Source organism: Nyctibius grandis, chromosome 3 (genome assembly GCF_013368605.1).
Source record: "Nyctibius grandis isolate bNycGra1 chromosome 3, bNycGra1.pri, whole genome shotgun sequence".
Taxonomy (NCBI): Eukaryota; Metazoa; Chordata; class Aves; order Nyctibiiformes; family Nyctibiidae; genus Nyctibius; species Nyctibius grandis.
Window position 1 is genome coordinate 100452787 of NC_090660.1, and position 18955 is coordinate 100471741.

The 18955-nt window shown below is 40.3% G+C and overlaps 1 protein-coding gene across 3 annotated transcripts in view; it reads right to left on the minus strand.

Moving 5' to 3' along the window:
• The window catches only part of RUNX1T1 (RUNX1 partner transcriptional co-repressor 1), a 119340-nt gene that overhangs the window by 4835 nt on the left and 95550 nt on the right, over window positions 1-18955 (minus strand). For all 3 annotated transcript variants that reach the window (XM_068396040.1, XM_068396039.1, XM_068396041.1), the window contains 2 exons: window positions 16195-16263; window positions 9930-10120 (listed from right to left, as the gene is read on the minus strand). In XM_068396040.1, the coding sequence (XP_068252141.1) occupies window positions 9930-10120; window positions 16195-16263 (260 nt within the window). The remainder of the gene's footprint in view (window positions 1-9929; window positions 10121-16194; window positions 16264-18955) is intronic.

Sequence of the window (18955 nt, forward strand, 5' to 3'; positions counted from 1 at the left end):
TTTTTTTGGCTGGTTGGGGTTGGTTGTTTTTTTTTTTTGTTTTGGCACAGGCACATACTGGCAGATGGGGGAAAAGTAACTGTCCAGTGCTCAACTGCTCTTTGAGATTCAAATCAAACATACATGGCATTCTCAATTCATACTGATTATACACACAGACTCCAGGTCATTACAGATACATATGTCGGGGACTTTTTTTTTTTTAATTCATAAAATTGTTCCCATCTTTAAAAACACTTATAAAAAAAGGTGGAATTACCAACACACAGAAACAGATGTTTCTGGTAGTTAAAAGCTAGGAATTCAGACTCCTTGTCTGGCATCACCTGGTTTTGATTCAGTATTCATCGTTCCAGGTTCGTTTTGCTCAAACTCTGTCCAGTGCTGGAGAGGTAAAACCACCTTTGGAAATGGATAGCTGTACTATTCTTGAACGCCTTTTCTTTAGAAGACCTTTTATCTTCCCAATGAAAAATATAGTATAAGTAATTTAGAACACTGTACATGAACATGTGCCCGCACAGACATATTTACAGATACACCAAAACGACCTGGCAAGGTTGTATTAGCATTTCATGGAGGTACAACGCCTCATCCTACTGACCAGAAAGAGAACAAATAGTGATATACCCGGATTCTCCTTCTTTTGCTATACTAATGTTTCTCAACAGTTGCATCGTACTTGTGAAAGTTTCATTTTGCCAGCTTGATGCTTGCACTGCGATCGATAAACAGGGAGCAATTCTGCTCCAACCCTGCTTGCACAGAATTTCCACCTACTGCCAACTCTGCTGACCTCCTAGCTATTTGTTTCCAACTAAATTGCCAGCCCTGGGGTTGGCCCATATTTCCCTTTAACCCCTTGTCTGAAAACCAATACACACGTACAAAACCTCCTCATGCAGACTTTTCTGAAAAGACACTTTTCCCCACATGGAATAATGCTGAAGTCAACCAGCACCTGCCCAGGTGCAGGAATCCCTCCCTGGTAAGATACAATTGCCACATTGAACCACGTGCTCTAATTGTGCTAGATTTGTTACAACGATAGAAAAATTTTTCTATTCAAATATCTATTTAGTTAATATAGGCCAACTTCTGGGGGATCTTCATTTTGCTTCCCTTTTTGGGGAAGGCTTATCTGCACAGACAGAACTGTCTCCCGATGTGACCAGAGCCACCATACGGTATTTCAGTATCTTACCATAAGATCTGTATTGATGTCAGAAACCAGTAATTTAACAGTATTGGTTCAACTTTCTTATTAAAATAGTCATCAATTAACTATCAGCCTATACAGAACATGAAAAGTGATACATAAGTGCAAGATTTTAATGAAGTGACAAAGCTCTAAGCTTGCTCCTTACATGATTACTTAATGTGTCCTACATTGTTTGGTATGTGATTTTGTCCATTGGACATATTATTTCTAATTTAACAAGTCATTACAGCTTTAGTGTAATTGTGGGAATAAAAGCACATAAAATACAAGAATTTCAAAATAAATTTTACAGCTCACATTTATGTAACAACTTATTGCATTTAAAAATTACTACAGTGCAAATTAGCTTAAACACATGCCACGGGGAGCTTGCACTGCAATAGTAGCTGGATTTGACATGTAGAACTCCCTGTCCTCCACAGTCCTCACCACTGTGGCCATTCACTGCTCCTTCCCATGTGTGAGTAGTGAAAAACGGCAGCAAAAATCAGGCTCAGGCACCACAAGCTCTGGCCACAGACGATTTCTGTTCATGTTGCTGGCTGATAGCTCCAGACCCCAAATACTACTGAAGAAAAGCCAGGCTCGAGATGCCAGCTGATGGCCTGGGCTGTGTTTCATGTACCCCTGCTCACATATTTCCAGTTGATCACGGACAGTGCTTGAGCTCACTACCGGATTGAGCATGGTCAAGGTATATTCCCTCCTGGAAGCTTTAGCAGGTACCAGCAAAATGGAGCACCCTGGCTGAACTGTGTAGACAGCGTCTTGGATAACAAGGGACCAAAAATATGTTGTTGATAAGGCAGCAATCATCATACAAGGGCGTATGAGCAGGGCTATGGACTGCTTTACACCTGAGTTAAGACCTTCCACCTCCTAGTACTGGCAAGGCTCAGCCTGGAGTACTGTCCAGGTTGGGATGATGCACTTCAAATACATCAAATGAAATAAGACAAATAAGACTTGGAAAGAACCCAGAGAAAGGCAGCCAGAATCACAGAATCACACAGAATCACAGAATGTTAGGGATTGGAAGGGACCTCGAAAGATCATCTAGTCCAATCCCCCTGCCGGAGCAGGATTGCCTAGACCATATCACACAGGAACGCGTCCAGGCGGGTTTTGAATGTCTCCAGAGAAGGAGACTCCGCAACCTCTCTGGGCAGCCTGTTCCAGTGTTCGGTCACCCTCACCGTAAAGAAGTTTTTCCTCATATTTATGTGGAACCTCCTGTGTTCCAGCTTGCACCCATTGCCCCTTGTCCTGTCAAGGGATGTCACTGAGAAGAGCCTGGCTCCATCTTCATGACACTTGCCCTTTACATATTTATAAACATTAATGAGGTCACCCCTCAGTCTCCTCTTCTCTAAGCTAAAGAGACCCAGCTCCCTCAGCCTCTCCTCATAAGGGAGATGTTCCACTCCCTTAATCATAATAATTCAAGAATAATCCAAGATCAGACAAACACAAGCTATGAGAAGAGACTGAACGAACTGAGACTGTTAAACCTATGGAGAGATGGCAGCCTGAGAGGAGACAGTAGCAGCCAAACATCTTGGAAGCTACTGCAGTGAAACATGCAATGACCACGTCTACACGGATGAACAGGAGAGGTAATGGGATCAAACATCTGCAAGAAAAACTGGAAAGAGATGCTATGAGAAAACTTTTTAAGGACAGGCACAAATTGCCTAGAGGCACTGGAGAATCTCCATCACTAAAGCACAGGTAAAGCAGGTATCTTACAGGAATGATACAGTTAAGAGTTGATCATGCACTGGGAAAGAGAGTAGCAGATCTCTCAAAGCCTCTCCTGGTCTATCTTCTCTGTCTTTAGGTAGTGACCTACTACACTGCACTTCCAGCTCATGCTTTATAGAGCTCCAGATGTAGCTAAAACTATGAGGAGGACTGGATTACAGTTTAACCCTGCATTGCTTTTTCCTGTGAATCAGTGAGGTTATACAAAAGGCCAGATTCTCAGACTACATAATTCAATTTAACTTCACTACCTTGAAAACTGATTAATTCAATGAAATTGGGCTAAATTACACCAGATGGGAATCTCGCTCCAAATCTATGCCACCGATCATATTTCATCCTCCTCTTTCAACTGACAAGGAACATCAGTCTTAGGTCAGAGCCTTATCTCTAGGTCAGATTCTTAATTCTCAGGCACTTAAGCTTCCATCTTCAAACAACAGAACTCAGAAACTTCTGTTTGCCATCATGAAAATTCTTAAAAACAAATGGTCTCCATTTCTGTGGTCTCCAGTACCAGGACGCATACTTGTCAATAATTTTGCCCATCCCGTCGCCTTCATCTTTGAAATATTTAACCACAATTGAGTATTTGCTTTCCTCTGACACCTCCAGCTGAGGCTCAGTGTAGAGCTGGCTTAAAGAAGAAAAGAAAAACACAAATGGACTGTGACATGTCAAAGAGATGACAAACTCTCAGATGCCGTAATACATTTTCAAACATCACTCTGTCATCTTTGACAAATTCTGGATTTCCCCAGTTTACCAGGAAAGGAAGCATGGCTGGGTACAAAGAACACAGATTTTTCCCAGTTCTGCAATGCCCATGGCATTCAAAACTCTATCACTGCTAACCACAAGAAAAAGAACATCTAGAAATCACTGAAACCACAGTGGCGTAAATGAGGGCTGCATGCGCTGCTGAACACCAGTGCAAAAAAACAGCAAAGTTGTTTATGAAGATTCTATCCAAGACCCGTTAGAAAGGGAAACACATCAGTACTTTGGAAATTCCCACGCTGCATCAAAACACAGTGCTCCATACAAAGATATTCAAACCTTTAGATGCTTCTAGTAAAGTTACACCTATCACTGAACACTCCAGGCTTGCTCAAGCCACTGTTTATTGTGTGAAGCACATCTACATTCATATAAGTGAGCATGAGAGAAGCTAAATCCTGAAAACAGAAGTGCGGAGAAGCATAGGGAAGAGACGTGCAAGCTGGCTAGTCAGGCTTAGCTTAACATTCTGGGGCAGTGCCAATGTTCACATCACATCTGGACTGATCCTTCACAGAACACGTCTCTGGCGCCTCTGTACCACCCACCACTGCAGGGGATGATGTGCTACTTTCTAAGAGATGCCCAGCCAAAAAAATTAAACATTACATGACATATGTATTAAATTTAATACCAGCCTAAAAACTAGGCTTGCCTGAATCACAGCATCTGATGCTCAGTCAGGTTTGCTGGCACAGTCCTGGTCTCAAGGGATTGGTCAGCAGAGATTGAACCCAGCTGTCTTCAAAATGTCAGGTAAGTGTGATATTCACATACAACATAAACTGCTGCAATATAAACAAGCCCTAACATTACACATTTCTTAAAAGCAGTGTTGGACCAGTTACATACTTGTTTTATCTGAGCAGATGTCAGCATCTGCTTTAAGTAGAGAGAACTGAAACATTTGTGTTCCTTTCCCATCCCCAGCCCCCACCCTACTCAAAAGTGAAGAAGAACACAAAAGTGTCAGATTTTTCAGTGGCATTTTATACCAGAGCAGAAAGACAGATGTTTTGAAGATTCCCCCCGCCTCTACAATCTGGGCAACCAGTCTCTTTGCTAAGCTGCTTACCCTTACTATTAAAATTGATTTGCACAAGAGTAGATTGCAGCCAAAGCAAGCACGGTAGTCATTAAAGAGTAGGCTGCTCACACATGTTTCTGTACTTAGCCAAGTCAGCTACTGATGAATGGGTCATCTTTTGTCAAGCAACTGTAAGGAGCTGGTAAAGAAATACTTTGTGGCTCAGGAACAGCCATGCTGATAGGTAGGCCTTCTCCTGTCCTTTTGCTTTCCAACAGCAGTGTGCTCTGTTCACTGGTCTTCAACCAATCCCTCATTATAATAACAGAAAATAATGAACATGCCCCGGTGAGTCGCAAGGGCTTATGCCAAGAAACTATGGAAATCTTTATAAAGTAAATGTACAGACACTGAAACAGTGGCACTGTGAATTACATCATACAGAACAATGCAAGCATGAGCAAAGAACAATAGTTCAACAAGGGATCAGGTCAGGGTCAGAAATTAAAACACTATGTAATGTGGTGATTCTCAAAATATTGCAGACCACTTCTTAAAACTCAAGATGCTTCCAAATATCATACCTCCCCTATTAGTCCTCTCACTATCCTAAGCTCCCTTTATTTTGCTCTGGTGAGTTCAACATGTCCAGCTTCACTGTTTTCTTGCAGACCATCTTGCAGTCAGGGGTGCTACTGTTTCTGGATTCAAAGCAAAACAAAACACAAAAAACCCCAAATAAAACTAGAAAAATACACAAAAAACCCAACAACAGTAAAAAATACAAAAAAAACCACAATCTACTTCTCTCTGTGTGTCCTCTGAAAGGTCTTGGATGAGGAAACTACGTATGTTCTTACAATTGAAATAATAACAAAAATCTTGAGTCTTAGTACTAGTTACTACTTTGAGCTCTGGAGAAGACTGCAACAGAAATCATGCCACAAAGTCCTCACAACAGAGCAGCTCCAAGAAGCCTCAGCTAGGTCCAGATTGCATTTTACTGAATACCAAATGAAGAGCTGTAAGGGAGAAACCTTGCCAATAGACAGGGAGTGGCCACATCAGACAAAAAAATATATCTGATACATTAGAAATCTGGTGCCGAATTCCCATCTCCAATCATAGTTTCAACAGCCAAAAGAACAAATGACACCCATGGGAGAAATATTCTCTGTTAGGAACTGCATAGAGATTATACAGCAGCCTCTACAGAATCACAGAATCAATCAGGTTGGAAGAGACCTCTGGGATCATCGAGTCCAACCATTGCCCTGACACCACCATGTCAACTAGACCATGGCACTAAGTGCCATGTCCAGTCTTTTTTCAAACACATCCAGAGATGGTGACTCCACCACCTCCCTGGGCAGCCCGTTCCAATGTCTAATGACCCTTTCTGAAAAGAAATTCTTCCTAATGACCAACCTGAACCTCCCCTGGCGAAGCTTGAGGCTGTGTCCTCTTGTCCTATCGCTAGTTGCCTGGGAGAAGAGGCTGACTCCCACTTCACTACAACCTCCCTTCAGGTAGTTGTAGACTGCAATAAGGTCACCTCTGAGCCTCCTCTTCTCCAGGCTAAACAACCCCAGCTCCCTCAGCCGTTCCTCGTAGGTCAGACCCTCCAGACCCTTCACCAGCTTGGTCGCCCTCCTCTGGACTCGCTCCAACACCTCAACATCTTTCTTGAAGTGCAGGGCCCAGAACTGAACACAGTACTCAAGGTGCAGCCTCACCAGTGCCGAGTACAGAGGGACAATCGCTTCCCTAGACCAGCTGGCTACACTATTCTTAACAGAGGCCAGGATGCCATTGGCCTTCTTGGCCACCTGGGCACACTGCTGGCTCATGTTTAGCCAGCTGTCAATCAGCACCCACAAGTCTCTTTCCACGGGGACGCTTTCTAACCACTCTTCCCCCAGCCTGTAGCGCTGCAGGGGATTATTGTGGCCAAAGTGTAAGACCCGGTACTTGTTCTTGTTGAACCTCAGGCCGTTGGTCTCGGCCCACCTATCTAACCTGTCCAAATCCCTCTGTAGGGCCTTCCTACCCTCCAGCAGATTGACACTCCCACCCAGCTTGGTGTCATCTGCAAATTTGCTGAGGGTGCACTCAATCCCTACGTCTAGATCATCTATAAAGATATTGAACAACACCGGCCCCAGAACTGAGCCCTGGGGAACACCGCTAGTGACCGGCCGCCAGTTGGACTTTGCCCCATTCACCACCACTCTCTGGGCTTGGCCAGACAGCCAGTTTTTAACCCATTTAAGAGTCCACCCATCCAAGCCCCGGGCAGCTAGTTTGTCTAGGAGGATGCTGTGGGAGACAGTGTCGAATGCCTTACTGAAGTCTAGATAGACTACATCCACAGCCCTGCCCTCATCTACTAAGCGGGTCACCCTATCATAGAAGGAGATCAGGTTAGTCAAGCAGGACCTGCCTTTCATAAACCCCTGCTGACTGGTCCCGATCTCCTGGCTGTCCTGTATGTCCCACATGATCCACTCAGGATGATCTACTCCATAAAATATTCTAGCCCTGGAAATATTATTCCAGTGCCTTCAGTACACAGGAATCTGCATTGCTGGAACCATTCTGCTAAAAGTTGTAAACAGAGAGAAGTTTATGGAGACTTACAACCAAGACAAATGGGGAGGAACATTCACAGAGAGATCGAGAGATAATGAACACCAAAGCAAATGTGAAGTTTTGTTCCTCAACCCTGATAAACACAAGCTCTCAGCTCCAAAGAAATACTTTTCAAACACTGGCAAACTGATCTCCTGTCCCCAAAGATGAAGGAAAAAGTTTGGTCCATTCTTACAGGAGTTACCCAAAAAACCAGACAGCCTGAGTTAACAGGAAATCATGAGAAGCACTGCCCTAAGTGGAGTTAGGCATAATTAGAAGCCGAAGAGGAACTAACTATAAAAACTTAATAGACACATCTAACTCTCAAATAAGTATCACTGTCATCTCCCTTCACAATTAACCAAGCACCTGTAACCAAAAACTGAGCAAACTTGAGTTCTCGCTGCAGGTTTACTAAAATCTGCGTTTTTCACCTCAAAACAGCCACCCTGCCACTCATGACCACAGGGGTGAAAGCTGCAGGGCCAGGCCACTAGACTTCATTTTAAATAGCTCCCAAGTATGTAGTTTGGTCTAGGTCCAGGAGCCTCATGTCCTCCCTGAGCATGTTGAGCCCTGAGAACATCTGTAACCCTACGAGCCACATTTCATTAGAACACAATTAAAATAATTATTTGCCTTTTTTTTAAAGTCCTGTTCCCAAGAATTGAACAACCTCGTAAGCAATTCTTCTAGAGACTAAGTAAAGATGTCTGTTGTTATACACTCTTTTCCACAGCTATGACTGCTCAGGAGTGAATTACAACACACACAAACTCTCTACACGCTCCTTTGGATGCACATTTGCCTGTGAAAAGAATGGGCTGTATGTATTGGCACATAAGTACTTCCCCTGTCCTGCCTGCCCTATATCAGTTCACTAAACAGATTTAATTTGCTGTTTCCTCCAAAGCCATTTACCTCTGGAATTTTGGTTTTAACAATAGGTATCTCTTGTGTATATATACACACACACAAAATGACAGCTCTTTAATGATGCTAAGTCAGGCAAATGCCCTTTCTATGAACATTGTGCAGGAAAAATGTCCTTGAGTATCTGAGATACAAAATGCCAATAAATTGAATTTATGTCTCATTTAATCTACAATGGAACAGTTAGTACTTAAAGGGTACATACACTTCCCCTAGTTCCTTTTTTCCTGAGAATCTTTCAGATGCTGAAAATCAATTCCTTTTGTCTCCTTGTTATTCATCTGCTACACATTAAGGAGAAACTCTGGGCATTCAGTGATCCCACAATGGTCTTTCATCTCCAGAGAAGCCTGGTACGAATTAAAATCTTATGGTCCCTCAAATTACGGATGCATACTGCAGCATGCCACTGCCTTATCTGCTCATGATTTTTGCCAGTTTTCTCAGCATGCTGCAGCTAGCTCATCTGCATCTCTCAACTTAAGTGACTCTTCTACAATGCTGCCCATCCAGCCCATGAAAAGTGCTTTGACGCTAGCGTACGCAAACGTATGTCCCCACATGACAGGTACTGCTATCTACTCTTTTTTCCAACTCCCTGTAATTTAGAATTTATGTTAAAAAGTAGTTAGTTACTACAGCCAAGATCTTAGTACAAGAACAATAAATACTTCATGAAAGTAAAGTTCTTTCATTTCAGTGGCTTTGAGAGATGAAGACTACGCACAAATAACTTTTAACTGATGTAATTTCTTTGTCATGTCTGTTTTTAAAGGCAGTTTTAACTTAGGATGTTGTTTTTCTGTAACAGATGTAAGATTCAACTGCTATCTAGACTGTTGCAGCACTGGTCAAACACATGCTGCTCTTTCACTCCCATCTTCCAGTGAGTCGTGCTGCTGGATGTCCCATACCCCAGGAATTCAAGGCTTCCACTCTCAGGTCTGAAAGTAAATCAAGGCTTAATATACTTATCCTTATTTTACATTTTGTTGCTCTTCCAGTCTATTTTTCTCCCTTCCAAATACTGTCTGCCCACTCCTCAACTCTCAAATATTCCCTGCAGCCAAAGCAACACATTTAAAATAAGGAAACACTTGCAAACCTACATTTGCATTCTGTCCTACAGGAACCATCATCTTTTGCTAATCACTTCTACATCCAACACTTTCCCCAGACAAGCTTTTAGCTGCCTTACTCTACAATCTCTTAAATGAATCATTTCTTTGTTTAAACTAGATTTCAGTGTGAAGTATTTTCCACCAAGCAATCTTGTTATCTATCCAATATGGTACTTTGAAGAGCTTTAAAATAAAGGTACTGAAAAGTTACATTAGAACAGAACTGTGTGCACTATATGTAACCCTGAGCGGCAGTTAAAAGGTGAAACTGCAGCTCAAGTTCATCAGCTATTTTGGGCTCAGATTACAACACAGACAAGAAAATTTGGAGCTCAGCATGGGCCTGAAATACGTGTCCAAAGCTACTGTGCAAACAGTTAATAGTGGGCGCTGAACTCCGATACCATCGGAATGGCCACAGGTGATGCCTGCCCAGCAAAGACCTTACCTCGCTTGAATCTTCCTGCTGATTGATAACAGCTAGCGCATCCTCTGCAGCCTGGCGCTTGGCTTCGGCAACCGTGCGCTCCATCTTGGCTCTCTCTGAAGTGATCATGTCGTGAGCTTTCCGCTCTGCCTCTGACACTGCCTTCTGCAACTCGGCCATCGCCTGACGCTTTACTTCATTGACAGCTTCCTCTGCAACGGAGGGAAGAAAAACTCATCAGCACAGGTCGTTGGGCACAGGGAGACGTAGGACTGATGTGTGAAATGCAGCAGAGACTCTGTCATACTGAGAGTCTTCACTTTGATAAGGACACAGAGGAACCTGTTTCTTCAGGACCATCCAGGTGCTTCTTTACTTCCCCATCACCAAAAGCTCTCACAAGTCTCTAACGCTTGTGATGATTCTTGCTATTTTGATTCACAGTCAGTATTTCTTTAAGCATAGACATTTCAGATCTCTGGTGCATTATTTTGTAATTTTTTCAACATTTTACTTGGAAAATTGGGTTTGCAGCGCACCAGATTTATGAATATCTCTGGCAAGAATTATTATTTAAGACACAATATTGCAGACTTTTTCAAAAATGTATCTTTAAGCTCTGGAAATTAAGACAGGATTTAGAGTCATTAACAATTTTTTCCCATATCTTAATGAATAAATGCATGCATGATATTAGAAAAATCACAAGAGTTTATTTAAAATTTTTAAATCACTGATCTAGTATCTTTTCCTGGACACATAATTTTACGAGACAAAATTAAAATTTGTTTATGAACATTCATTTGACCTCTTGATCTCTCCTTCAAGCCCATGTTTACACTGTGAAGACTCGACTTCCTGGCTCCGCCGAGCTCTTGAGCACACCACAGCCAGCACAGCTTCAGTGCACAATTAACTCTGAGCAGGGGCACACCGCCTCACTAAATTCAAACCTTCATGCGTCTTGTCAAATAACTAAGTCAGTATGAGCCGTTTCTTCGGTATATACTAGAATCATATCTTTTATTCCAGAAAACATGGATTCTCACCAATTAGTTATTTGGGTTTTGATGTAGGAAGAGTGCGAAGATTTTACTAATGAACAGTCTTTTAATTGACAACTAAAACAAGTAATTTCTTTTTTTTTTTTTTTAATTAACTGCTCTAATTAACAAGGAAACCATCCTCCCTCTGAATTAGTTTATCTAATTTTCATCTTTATTCAAAGCAAAATGACAATGATTAATTGAAAATTTAATAAGCAGTAATTATTAACTTGGCAAACCTAGTACCAATTAACACTCTATTAAAACTAATTATGACATGTTTCATTCAAGTGTTTGCACTTAATTGTTTCATCCACTTAAAAACCACCTTAATTAAATGTTCTGTTTAATTAAAAACATAGGTTTCCAATAAAAATGTTTTACTGTAGATTAAAATCTAAGTATTACAACTGTGTTACGGGTTTGAGTTTTAGTCCATGTATTTAGCCCGTGTATTTGTGTGCGTGCACATACACATAGACCTAACACTTACATACAGATAGTAACTCCTGAGTTTTTATGTCTCGTAGCTCTGCACTTGTTATTTAAAAAAAAATAAGGACTACATGAAGCCTCCATTTTCAGTTATTAAGCAAATTACAATAAAGACTTAACTTTAAGCCATGTACTGACTAAAATTGAATCAATTAAAATGAAAGAAGAGTTCTATTATTCTATCTGCGTGTGTTATGTGTTTGCGTGTCTGTGAGAGATGTTTCAAGGGAAGTTTTCGAGGGAGAGGAATTTAGAGATAAACCTTATGCCTTTATTTTTATGAGGCTGAAAATATGCCCTTATATTACCCTACCATAAATGTTGTTTAGGGGAAAGCCTCAGGAGAGGAAAAAATCATACCCTTCAACCATACAGCCAAGGCTTAATTTACTTTGGATATTCAAGGTGAATTAAAATTCTATCTATGTGGCAATACAGGACAATAATTTTTGCTTACGATCAGAGCTGCAGCTAGACTAATTATATATGCAAATCAGGCAATTTATATTTAAATTATGCATTCCTATTCTAGTCCCACAGGCACACACAGATCAGCAAAGGGAATTGGTAGGACATTTGCAAGGTGCTTGAATATTTATTACCAACTGCAAACATTCACTGATCATGAGAAAAGAAATATACACAGGCAAACATACAGATGCAATTTTATTACCATTTTCATAAAAATAAGGCAACTTAAATACAGAAGTTTTGTGTCTATGAACTGCTGTTATTAACGAAATGGATTTGAGAAAATCTGTACTCTTGCTGATATTTGCTACGAATAGAAATTATCTTTGTATGGCATGATGCACTTCCATTACATCGTATAAATTTAGTCTTGCGTTGAGATGTTTGCAGTGGTTAGAAATGCCAATTTAAACTATTTTAAAACAGAAGCAGAATACTCCAACGTTTTACAGAAACGTCTAATTTCATCGTTTTTCATCCTATATAATCTACTTCTTTTCAGTCCAAATGTATAAATTGAACCTTATATTCTAACTTCTATATTGCATAGGTTTTTTTGCAAAGCTTCTGAGTGTGAAGGTGCTAAACATGCTTATGGGGCCATACGCTGAAGAAAACGGACTGATACTTTTTAATTGGCATAAACTATGGATTGGACTCTAGTATTTCCACTACCTTTGACAACAGAATTTGTATAGTGATATACTAAGTGTGAAAACAAATAGTTAAAACGCGGCATTTGTTGGTCATAATGCACCACCATTATTTCAATATTTTATGAACTAATGAACAGCCAAATAGAATAGACAAAATTTCCTATCACTCATTTTCTGCGCATCTTCTTAAAATAAATGTTTCCAGTACCTACACGTATTTTATAGACATAGAATGCAGGCTTCACAGTTTCAGACAACAATAAAATTTGTGCAGGAAAAGTTATCAGTGACAGTGAAGGGGATTTTATTTACCTTGACAATGCTGAGCTATGAAGACCAAGAATGATATTAGCGCTCTTCCTTTCTCTGCTTTTCCAGAGAAAGGAAGAGTGATTAGATTCCAACATCAGAAAACATGGATCTGGAAGTTTTAAAAAACAGTTATCTAAGATGCCTGTATCTGCATCCTCCATTTTCCCACTAATGCTAAGCATTCTTGGCATAAATTCACTGTCTTTTTAGGAATGCAGTTGAAATCTTCCTTCCGTTTGAGCAGTGCTAATTCATGAGACAAGTTCCAGGGAGCAAACAGCCTGTGTGGAACAGGCATCACTCAGCATGACCAGAGGTCCTTGGAGCTGACTCAAGAGAGGTACTCAACTCATCATTCACTCCTGTATATAACCCAACATACTGATTCACCAGCCAGCTCCTGGTCACCTCCCTCACATCATGGGCACACTCAGTCCACAGGACGAAAAAAGAAAGGCGGTGGGCAGGGGTGCTGTCCTGTGCCACCATGACATTTCGCATCATCTCACCCTCAGGCTGACCCTGGCAAAGAAAGTCATTGGGAACTGGTGACATGAGTTATCTCAGCTCCATACTCCAAAATGCACAATCTCTTTCTCAGGAGTCCCCTGGAGAATGTGCAGGGTCTTTACTATCTGTATGACAAAGTATGGTCATTCCACACTTGTTTGGTAACTCCAGAGCTGAACTCCCATAAGTAATATGCTGAGTGGTAACTCCAGTCCAGAACTGCCACAACAGCGGGCCTTGCTGTGTGATAGTAGATGGCTGGAAGACAGTTTTCTCATGACATGGAAAGAAGCTAAGGCAGCAGCCCATGGTGGGCCTGGGTTTCCCTCAGTATTTAATAAAGAAAAATAGGTATTTCCAGAGAGCAAGTCATCCAACCCATGATTTGACTGATCCTCTCCACATGCTTGCCTCTCTCTTGACTACTGAGGGACACCAAGAACTTGGCTTGGACTCTTCATCTACATACCCATAATTCAGTGAGAGGAATCAGGACACTAATGACTTTCCACTGATGTATGAAACTGAATTGGGTTCACGTGGCTTTAATTCACAAGGTGCTGCATGCTATGTGCTTGCTCCAACAATCACAAAAGCACTTGCTTAACTTGGTATATTTAAAGAATTGCACCGGAGTCTATCATTCTCCAAAAGTTTAAAGTGAGTCCCTTTTTCACATGCTTTTGAGGCTGCTTATTAACCATTTTTATGCCAAATTCTTTCAGTTCAATGGATTCGGCATACCGATCACACTTTTATACTTAATTCAGCTGTCTACATATTGGTCTTTACGGACATTTGAGACACCAAGGTATCCACACTGAGCCAGTAGAAAAGACTTGTGAGAGACACACAGCCTTCTTGACCAGCAGTTGTAGCCCAGTCAGGAAACTACACATCATTTCAAACGGCACTAGAGACCTTTTACAGAGCTGAATTACACCTGTACTGCCTTGAACTGATTATGAAGTTGTGGAGACCTCCAACTTCAGTGCACCCTCCTGAAAATCAAGACCCATGATTTATGAAAAGCAGTATGCTTTCTGATGTTTTACTACCATTAGTAACAGATACAGGTATGCATCCTGTAGAGAGTCAGACTTTTTTTATTCTCGAATTCACAGGCATGCTCAGTTAATACAAGGAATCTGATTTAAACCCACATCAGCATGAAAATAGAGACTGGAAATGGGACCAAAGGAAAAACTTTGTTTCAAAGGAACTGATGACATACATGTTCACAAGATGACAGGACACAGCTCCTGTACACTACCATTGGTGGATACACGCAATGTGAATGTACATCCAATTTTATAACTCAGGCCAAAAGGGTCAATTAACTTGTGTTGCTAGCTTATGAAGAAACTTATTTTCTTGTATTACTAGCTTATGAAGAAACTATTTTTCTTCTATTGTACTGCATATCTAGGAGTCACAAATGACCTGATATCAAAACCTAGATTTTGCAAGAGGAATAAAGTTCCTGAAATTCAACTCAATAATGCTCCTCTTACTGAGATTTCCTGGGACTGCATATTTTTTTCTTATTTTTCATTTAAGATGCTAACATAAATATGGCAAAACAAACTATAACAATACTTTTGGGTACACAAGAGCATTGAGTTTCAAAGGCTATACTTTCCTTGGACAGAAGAAAAAGCTGTAAATTATTTTGTCATTTTACATATAAACCACAGCAGTTCCAAAAATACTAATTTACATATTAACAAATGTAGACTTTACATTATAAACCCACATCACACAAAGAACACAACTTCTTGACTGATGTAAAAATATGCCAGCAGAATATTTTTACACATATGTTCTCTATCTAGTTTAAAATACACCAAGAAGCAGCAAGCAGTTACAGGAGATTTGATCAGAAAGCATCAAAACTGCTGCATATTTGCCATTTAATCATTAACTTCTGTTCAGACAGCTGCAGTAGACTTCATGGTTATACAGGTGTTCAAAAGAGAAGGTGTGTGTATGAGTGTATATATAGAAGCTCAACTACCTCGCTGGAGTCCAACAGCTACCTCCTGGTCCCTCTGAAAACAAGTAAGCTCTGATACCAATGTCAAAAGAGCAAAGGTTTAGCTCCAGCACTGCAACAGGATCCTCGCCAGGAAGCTCCTGTGCTCAGGCAGAGTTTCAAACTGTTGAAGAAAACTCTGCACAACCACAACGATTGCCCATGGTGCTTTCCAAGCTAGGGGAAGACGCTGTCAATGCCTGTGCAACCTCCCAGAGCAGCTGCAGAGACACGATCTTGCTTACTTCATTGAAAACTTTGCAGGTTTATGAGCACAGACTTCACTGGGAGCTCACAGGCACAAAATCTTTTTAAAATTAAGAATGGTTACATTGCATAGCTGAAGGCTTTTCTTTAACAGGTATACTTAGGTTTTTTCTCTTCCTTTGGGAATTCTTAACTAGGTAAGAACCTTGAAGCTTAAAAACAAAAAAAAGTCCCACACAAACTTTTTTTTTCAATTGCTAACAGACTGAAACTGTAGCAAATCAAGTTTCAGCCTGAAACCATTATAACCCCTGAAAATAAGGATCCTTAATGGAAGCACTGATATCCCACTAACTATAGCAGCAGATGCTTCTATTATAAAGATTATTTCATCTCCTGATCAGTTCCAGTTTAAGATTATTAAACACAATTTCTTCTTGTTACTAGTAAGCCCTTTTTTTTTTTTCCTTTTTTTTTCCATTCCTCACATCAGTGCATTAACAACTACACACAGCTGCCAGAAGACTAAGCTGGTGTTTTTAAACAGTTCTTACCAGCTTTCTTCCAGATCTCCTCTGGCACGTATCCAGATGCAGGCCTGTGAAGGAATTCCCGATGTGATTCTGCAGGAGGAGGGGGAGCGGAGGGAAAAAAAAAAAAGAGCACCGTAAGCAATGCTTGCTTGATGAGAACAAGGCTTAGAGGAATACCTTTTCCCTTTATTTATTGTGCAGACAAAAAAAAAATCACTTGAAGTTTTTCTTTACTCAAAATAAAAAGGGTCTGTAGCTCATGATGTCACATAGACCAGATCAATGTTTAGGACTTGAATGTTTCATCATAAGTCAAGCTGAGACTAGTTCACCTTATTTTTATTTTACAGTGTTTCAAGTCAACTCTACATGACAGTTTCCACGCTTTTAAGGCTGGCTTTGCAAGACCAACTGAGGGAGTGACGTGCTTTGTCCTTTGTCATTATGCTTATGAAAAGGAAGAGGAAAGAGGGCAACAGTCCACGCTTGGCACTTCTGCTCTGTGAAAACAGAATGGCTACTGATGAAGAGATAAAAGCCGAGATGTCATTCCAGTGATCAAATAAGCTGCCCACAGAAAAAGAAAGGGGTGTTTCTAGATGTTCAGAGCTGCGTTTCCTATATCTGAGCCCATGTTGGCAACTGTAGCTGCACGAGTTTGAAAAACAGAACCTTTAACTTTAGGTTAAGCCCCTAAATACACATGCTGCCAAACAACCTCACTGTAGCTGAAGCTCATAATTCACCCATATTTTTCAATCACATTTTGACAGCTCTTTCCCCCCACTCCTCTTTTTTTTTTTAAAGGGTTTAACCTCTGTGCCTGAGCCTAAGAGCTCTGAAATCAGCAAGATCCCTTCCACACAGACTTCAAAGACGCAAGATCAGACAATACAGAAAGAAAATTCACTTTGGCCTGAAATTTAGCATACAGATTCTCAGCAGATGAAAGGCTGCTCTTTTCAAATACAATTTAAAAACTGATTAACTATTTTTCAGAGTAATAGAGGAGAAATTAAAAAAAACAACCAAACAAACAAAACAACCAAACAACCATAAAGGTAAGTTCACTGCCATGACTACTATTGCCTGTGTGATAGAATTCCATTGTCAAAATAAAATAACTTGATTTATTACATTAGAGATAATGTTTGCATCTTTTTAGAGATGTTGCTTGGAATTAAACATCCTGTTTGATATCTGAGTTTGGAACATAACAAAAGTACACACGCCATTTTGTGAATACTAATTTTTACTAAATATATTCATTTTTGTATCTTAAAGTTATTATTCGATAACTTGGTCAAAAAGTAGTATTTTTGAGTAAAAAATTGAATCATTGGGTTTTGCAAATTGTTTTTTTTTACACCACCATACATACGCATGCAGTACTGTTCCTATACAGCAGGCTACAGAAACTTAAAATATATTTAAAAGATGACATTTAACATTGCAGACAGCTAACAAAGGTGGAAATGGCGGGGGCTGTTTCAGGTATGCAGAGAGTAGGGAATCCCAGTCCCTGCGCACTGTTCCACAGATGCAGTTTCTAGCACATGAATCTGCAGACACTGACGGGGTAGATTGAATCTTCCCATCCGACAGGCAGCTGAGTGGATTTCCCCAGCTCTTCTGTCACTGAAGTATGGGATGAAAATAAACTAGATTTCTGTAGGCAGAATTTCACACCTCTCCAGCATAAAATGATGGGTGTGTGTATGTAAATGTGCGCACAAGTTTCTGCAAAACAGCTAGCTATTTACATGGGTTTAATTGACATGACAGAGGACTTCAGACCTGATGCTGAAAATGGGAAAATTCTCAGTATCACTTGGCTCATATGATTCTGAAGATGACAAATATCATTGTGTACACTTCTCTCATCCCTTGAAGGCTTTTAGACTTATGGGCACAGTGCCAGTTCAGTCAGGGACAGAGGCGGCAGCAGAAAACATTGCTTGAAAGCTCAGTAAAACTAAACGTGAAGAATTAAAACTCTCTTATTTGTTCTCCTGCAATACCTGCAGGAAAAGACACAACCAGACTCCAAATGTGGCAAAACAAGGGGTTTGTTGCATTCATTTATTTTGTGTTGAGTTTTCTGGTCTGCTATTTAAAGTACCATCCATTGCAAGGGGAACATAACCTTGATTTAAGCCCTTTACCACGGTACTTAGTATTAAAATAAAGAGATATGGAGCTGATTTTTTAGCACACATGACTTTCCAAAAATGGAATTCAATGACATAAATGACCAGATTGCCAGCTAATTGTTAAAATTTCCAAAACATAAACATCAGTCAAGCTCTTATTCCAACCACAAATTATTTACATGAGGAATGAGATTCTTCTCTCCAAGAAGAATTAAATCAAGAGCTTGTGAAAGACTTTCCCATAGTTTGGAATGGCACACAAAAAAGACAAGAAGCACTTATGAAGATAATAAAAACCATATTTTGCAAGCAAGAAAAATATTATTAACATGGCTATTGTTTAGTCAGTGGTGATGAGTCCATGAAAACAATCTTCTTTTGGGGGCTAAACTACAGGATGTGACCAGAGGATGCAAGTCTTGTATTACTATTATTTTTAAGGTAAGATGTCCTTCAGATTAAGAATCACAGAACTTGCTCACTAAAACTAAAACACAAAAGATCTTAACTTGGACGTCTAGCAAACTCAAACCAAAAGTAACACAATGAAGCGAAGTCCCTAAAACACTAAATGTAAAACCAACTGCAAAAAGCCATGAGGAAGAATGCACTATATTAGCTGACTGACA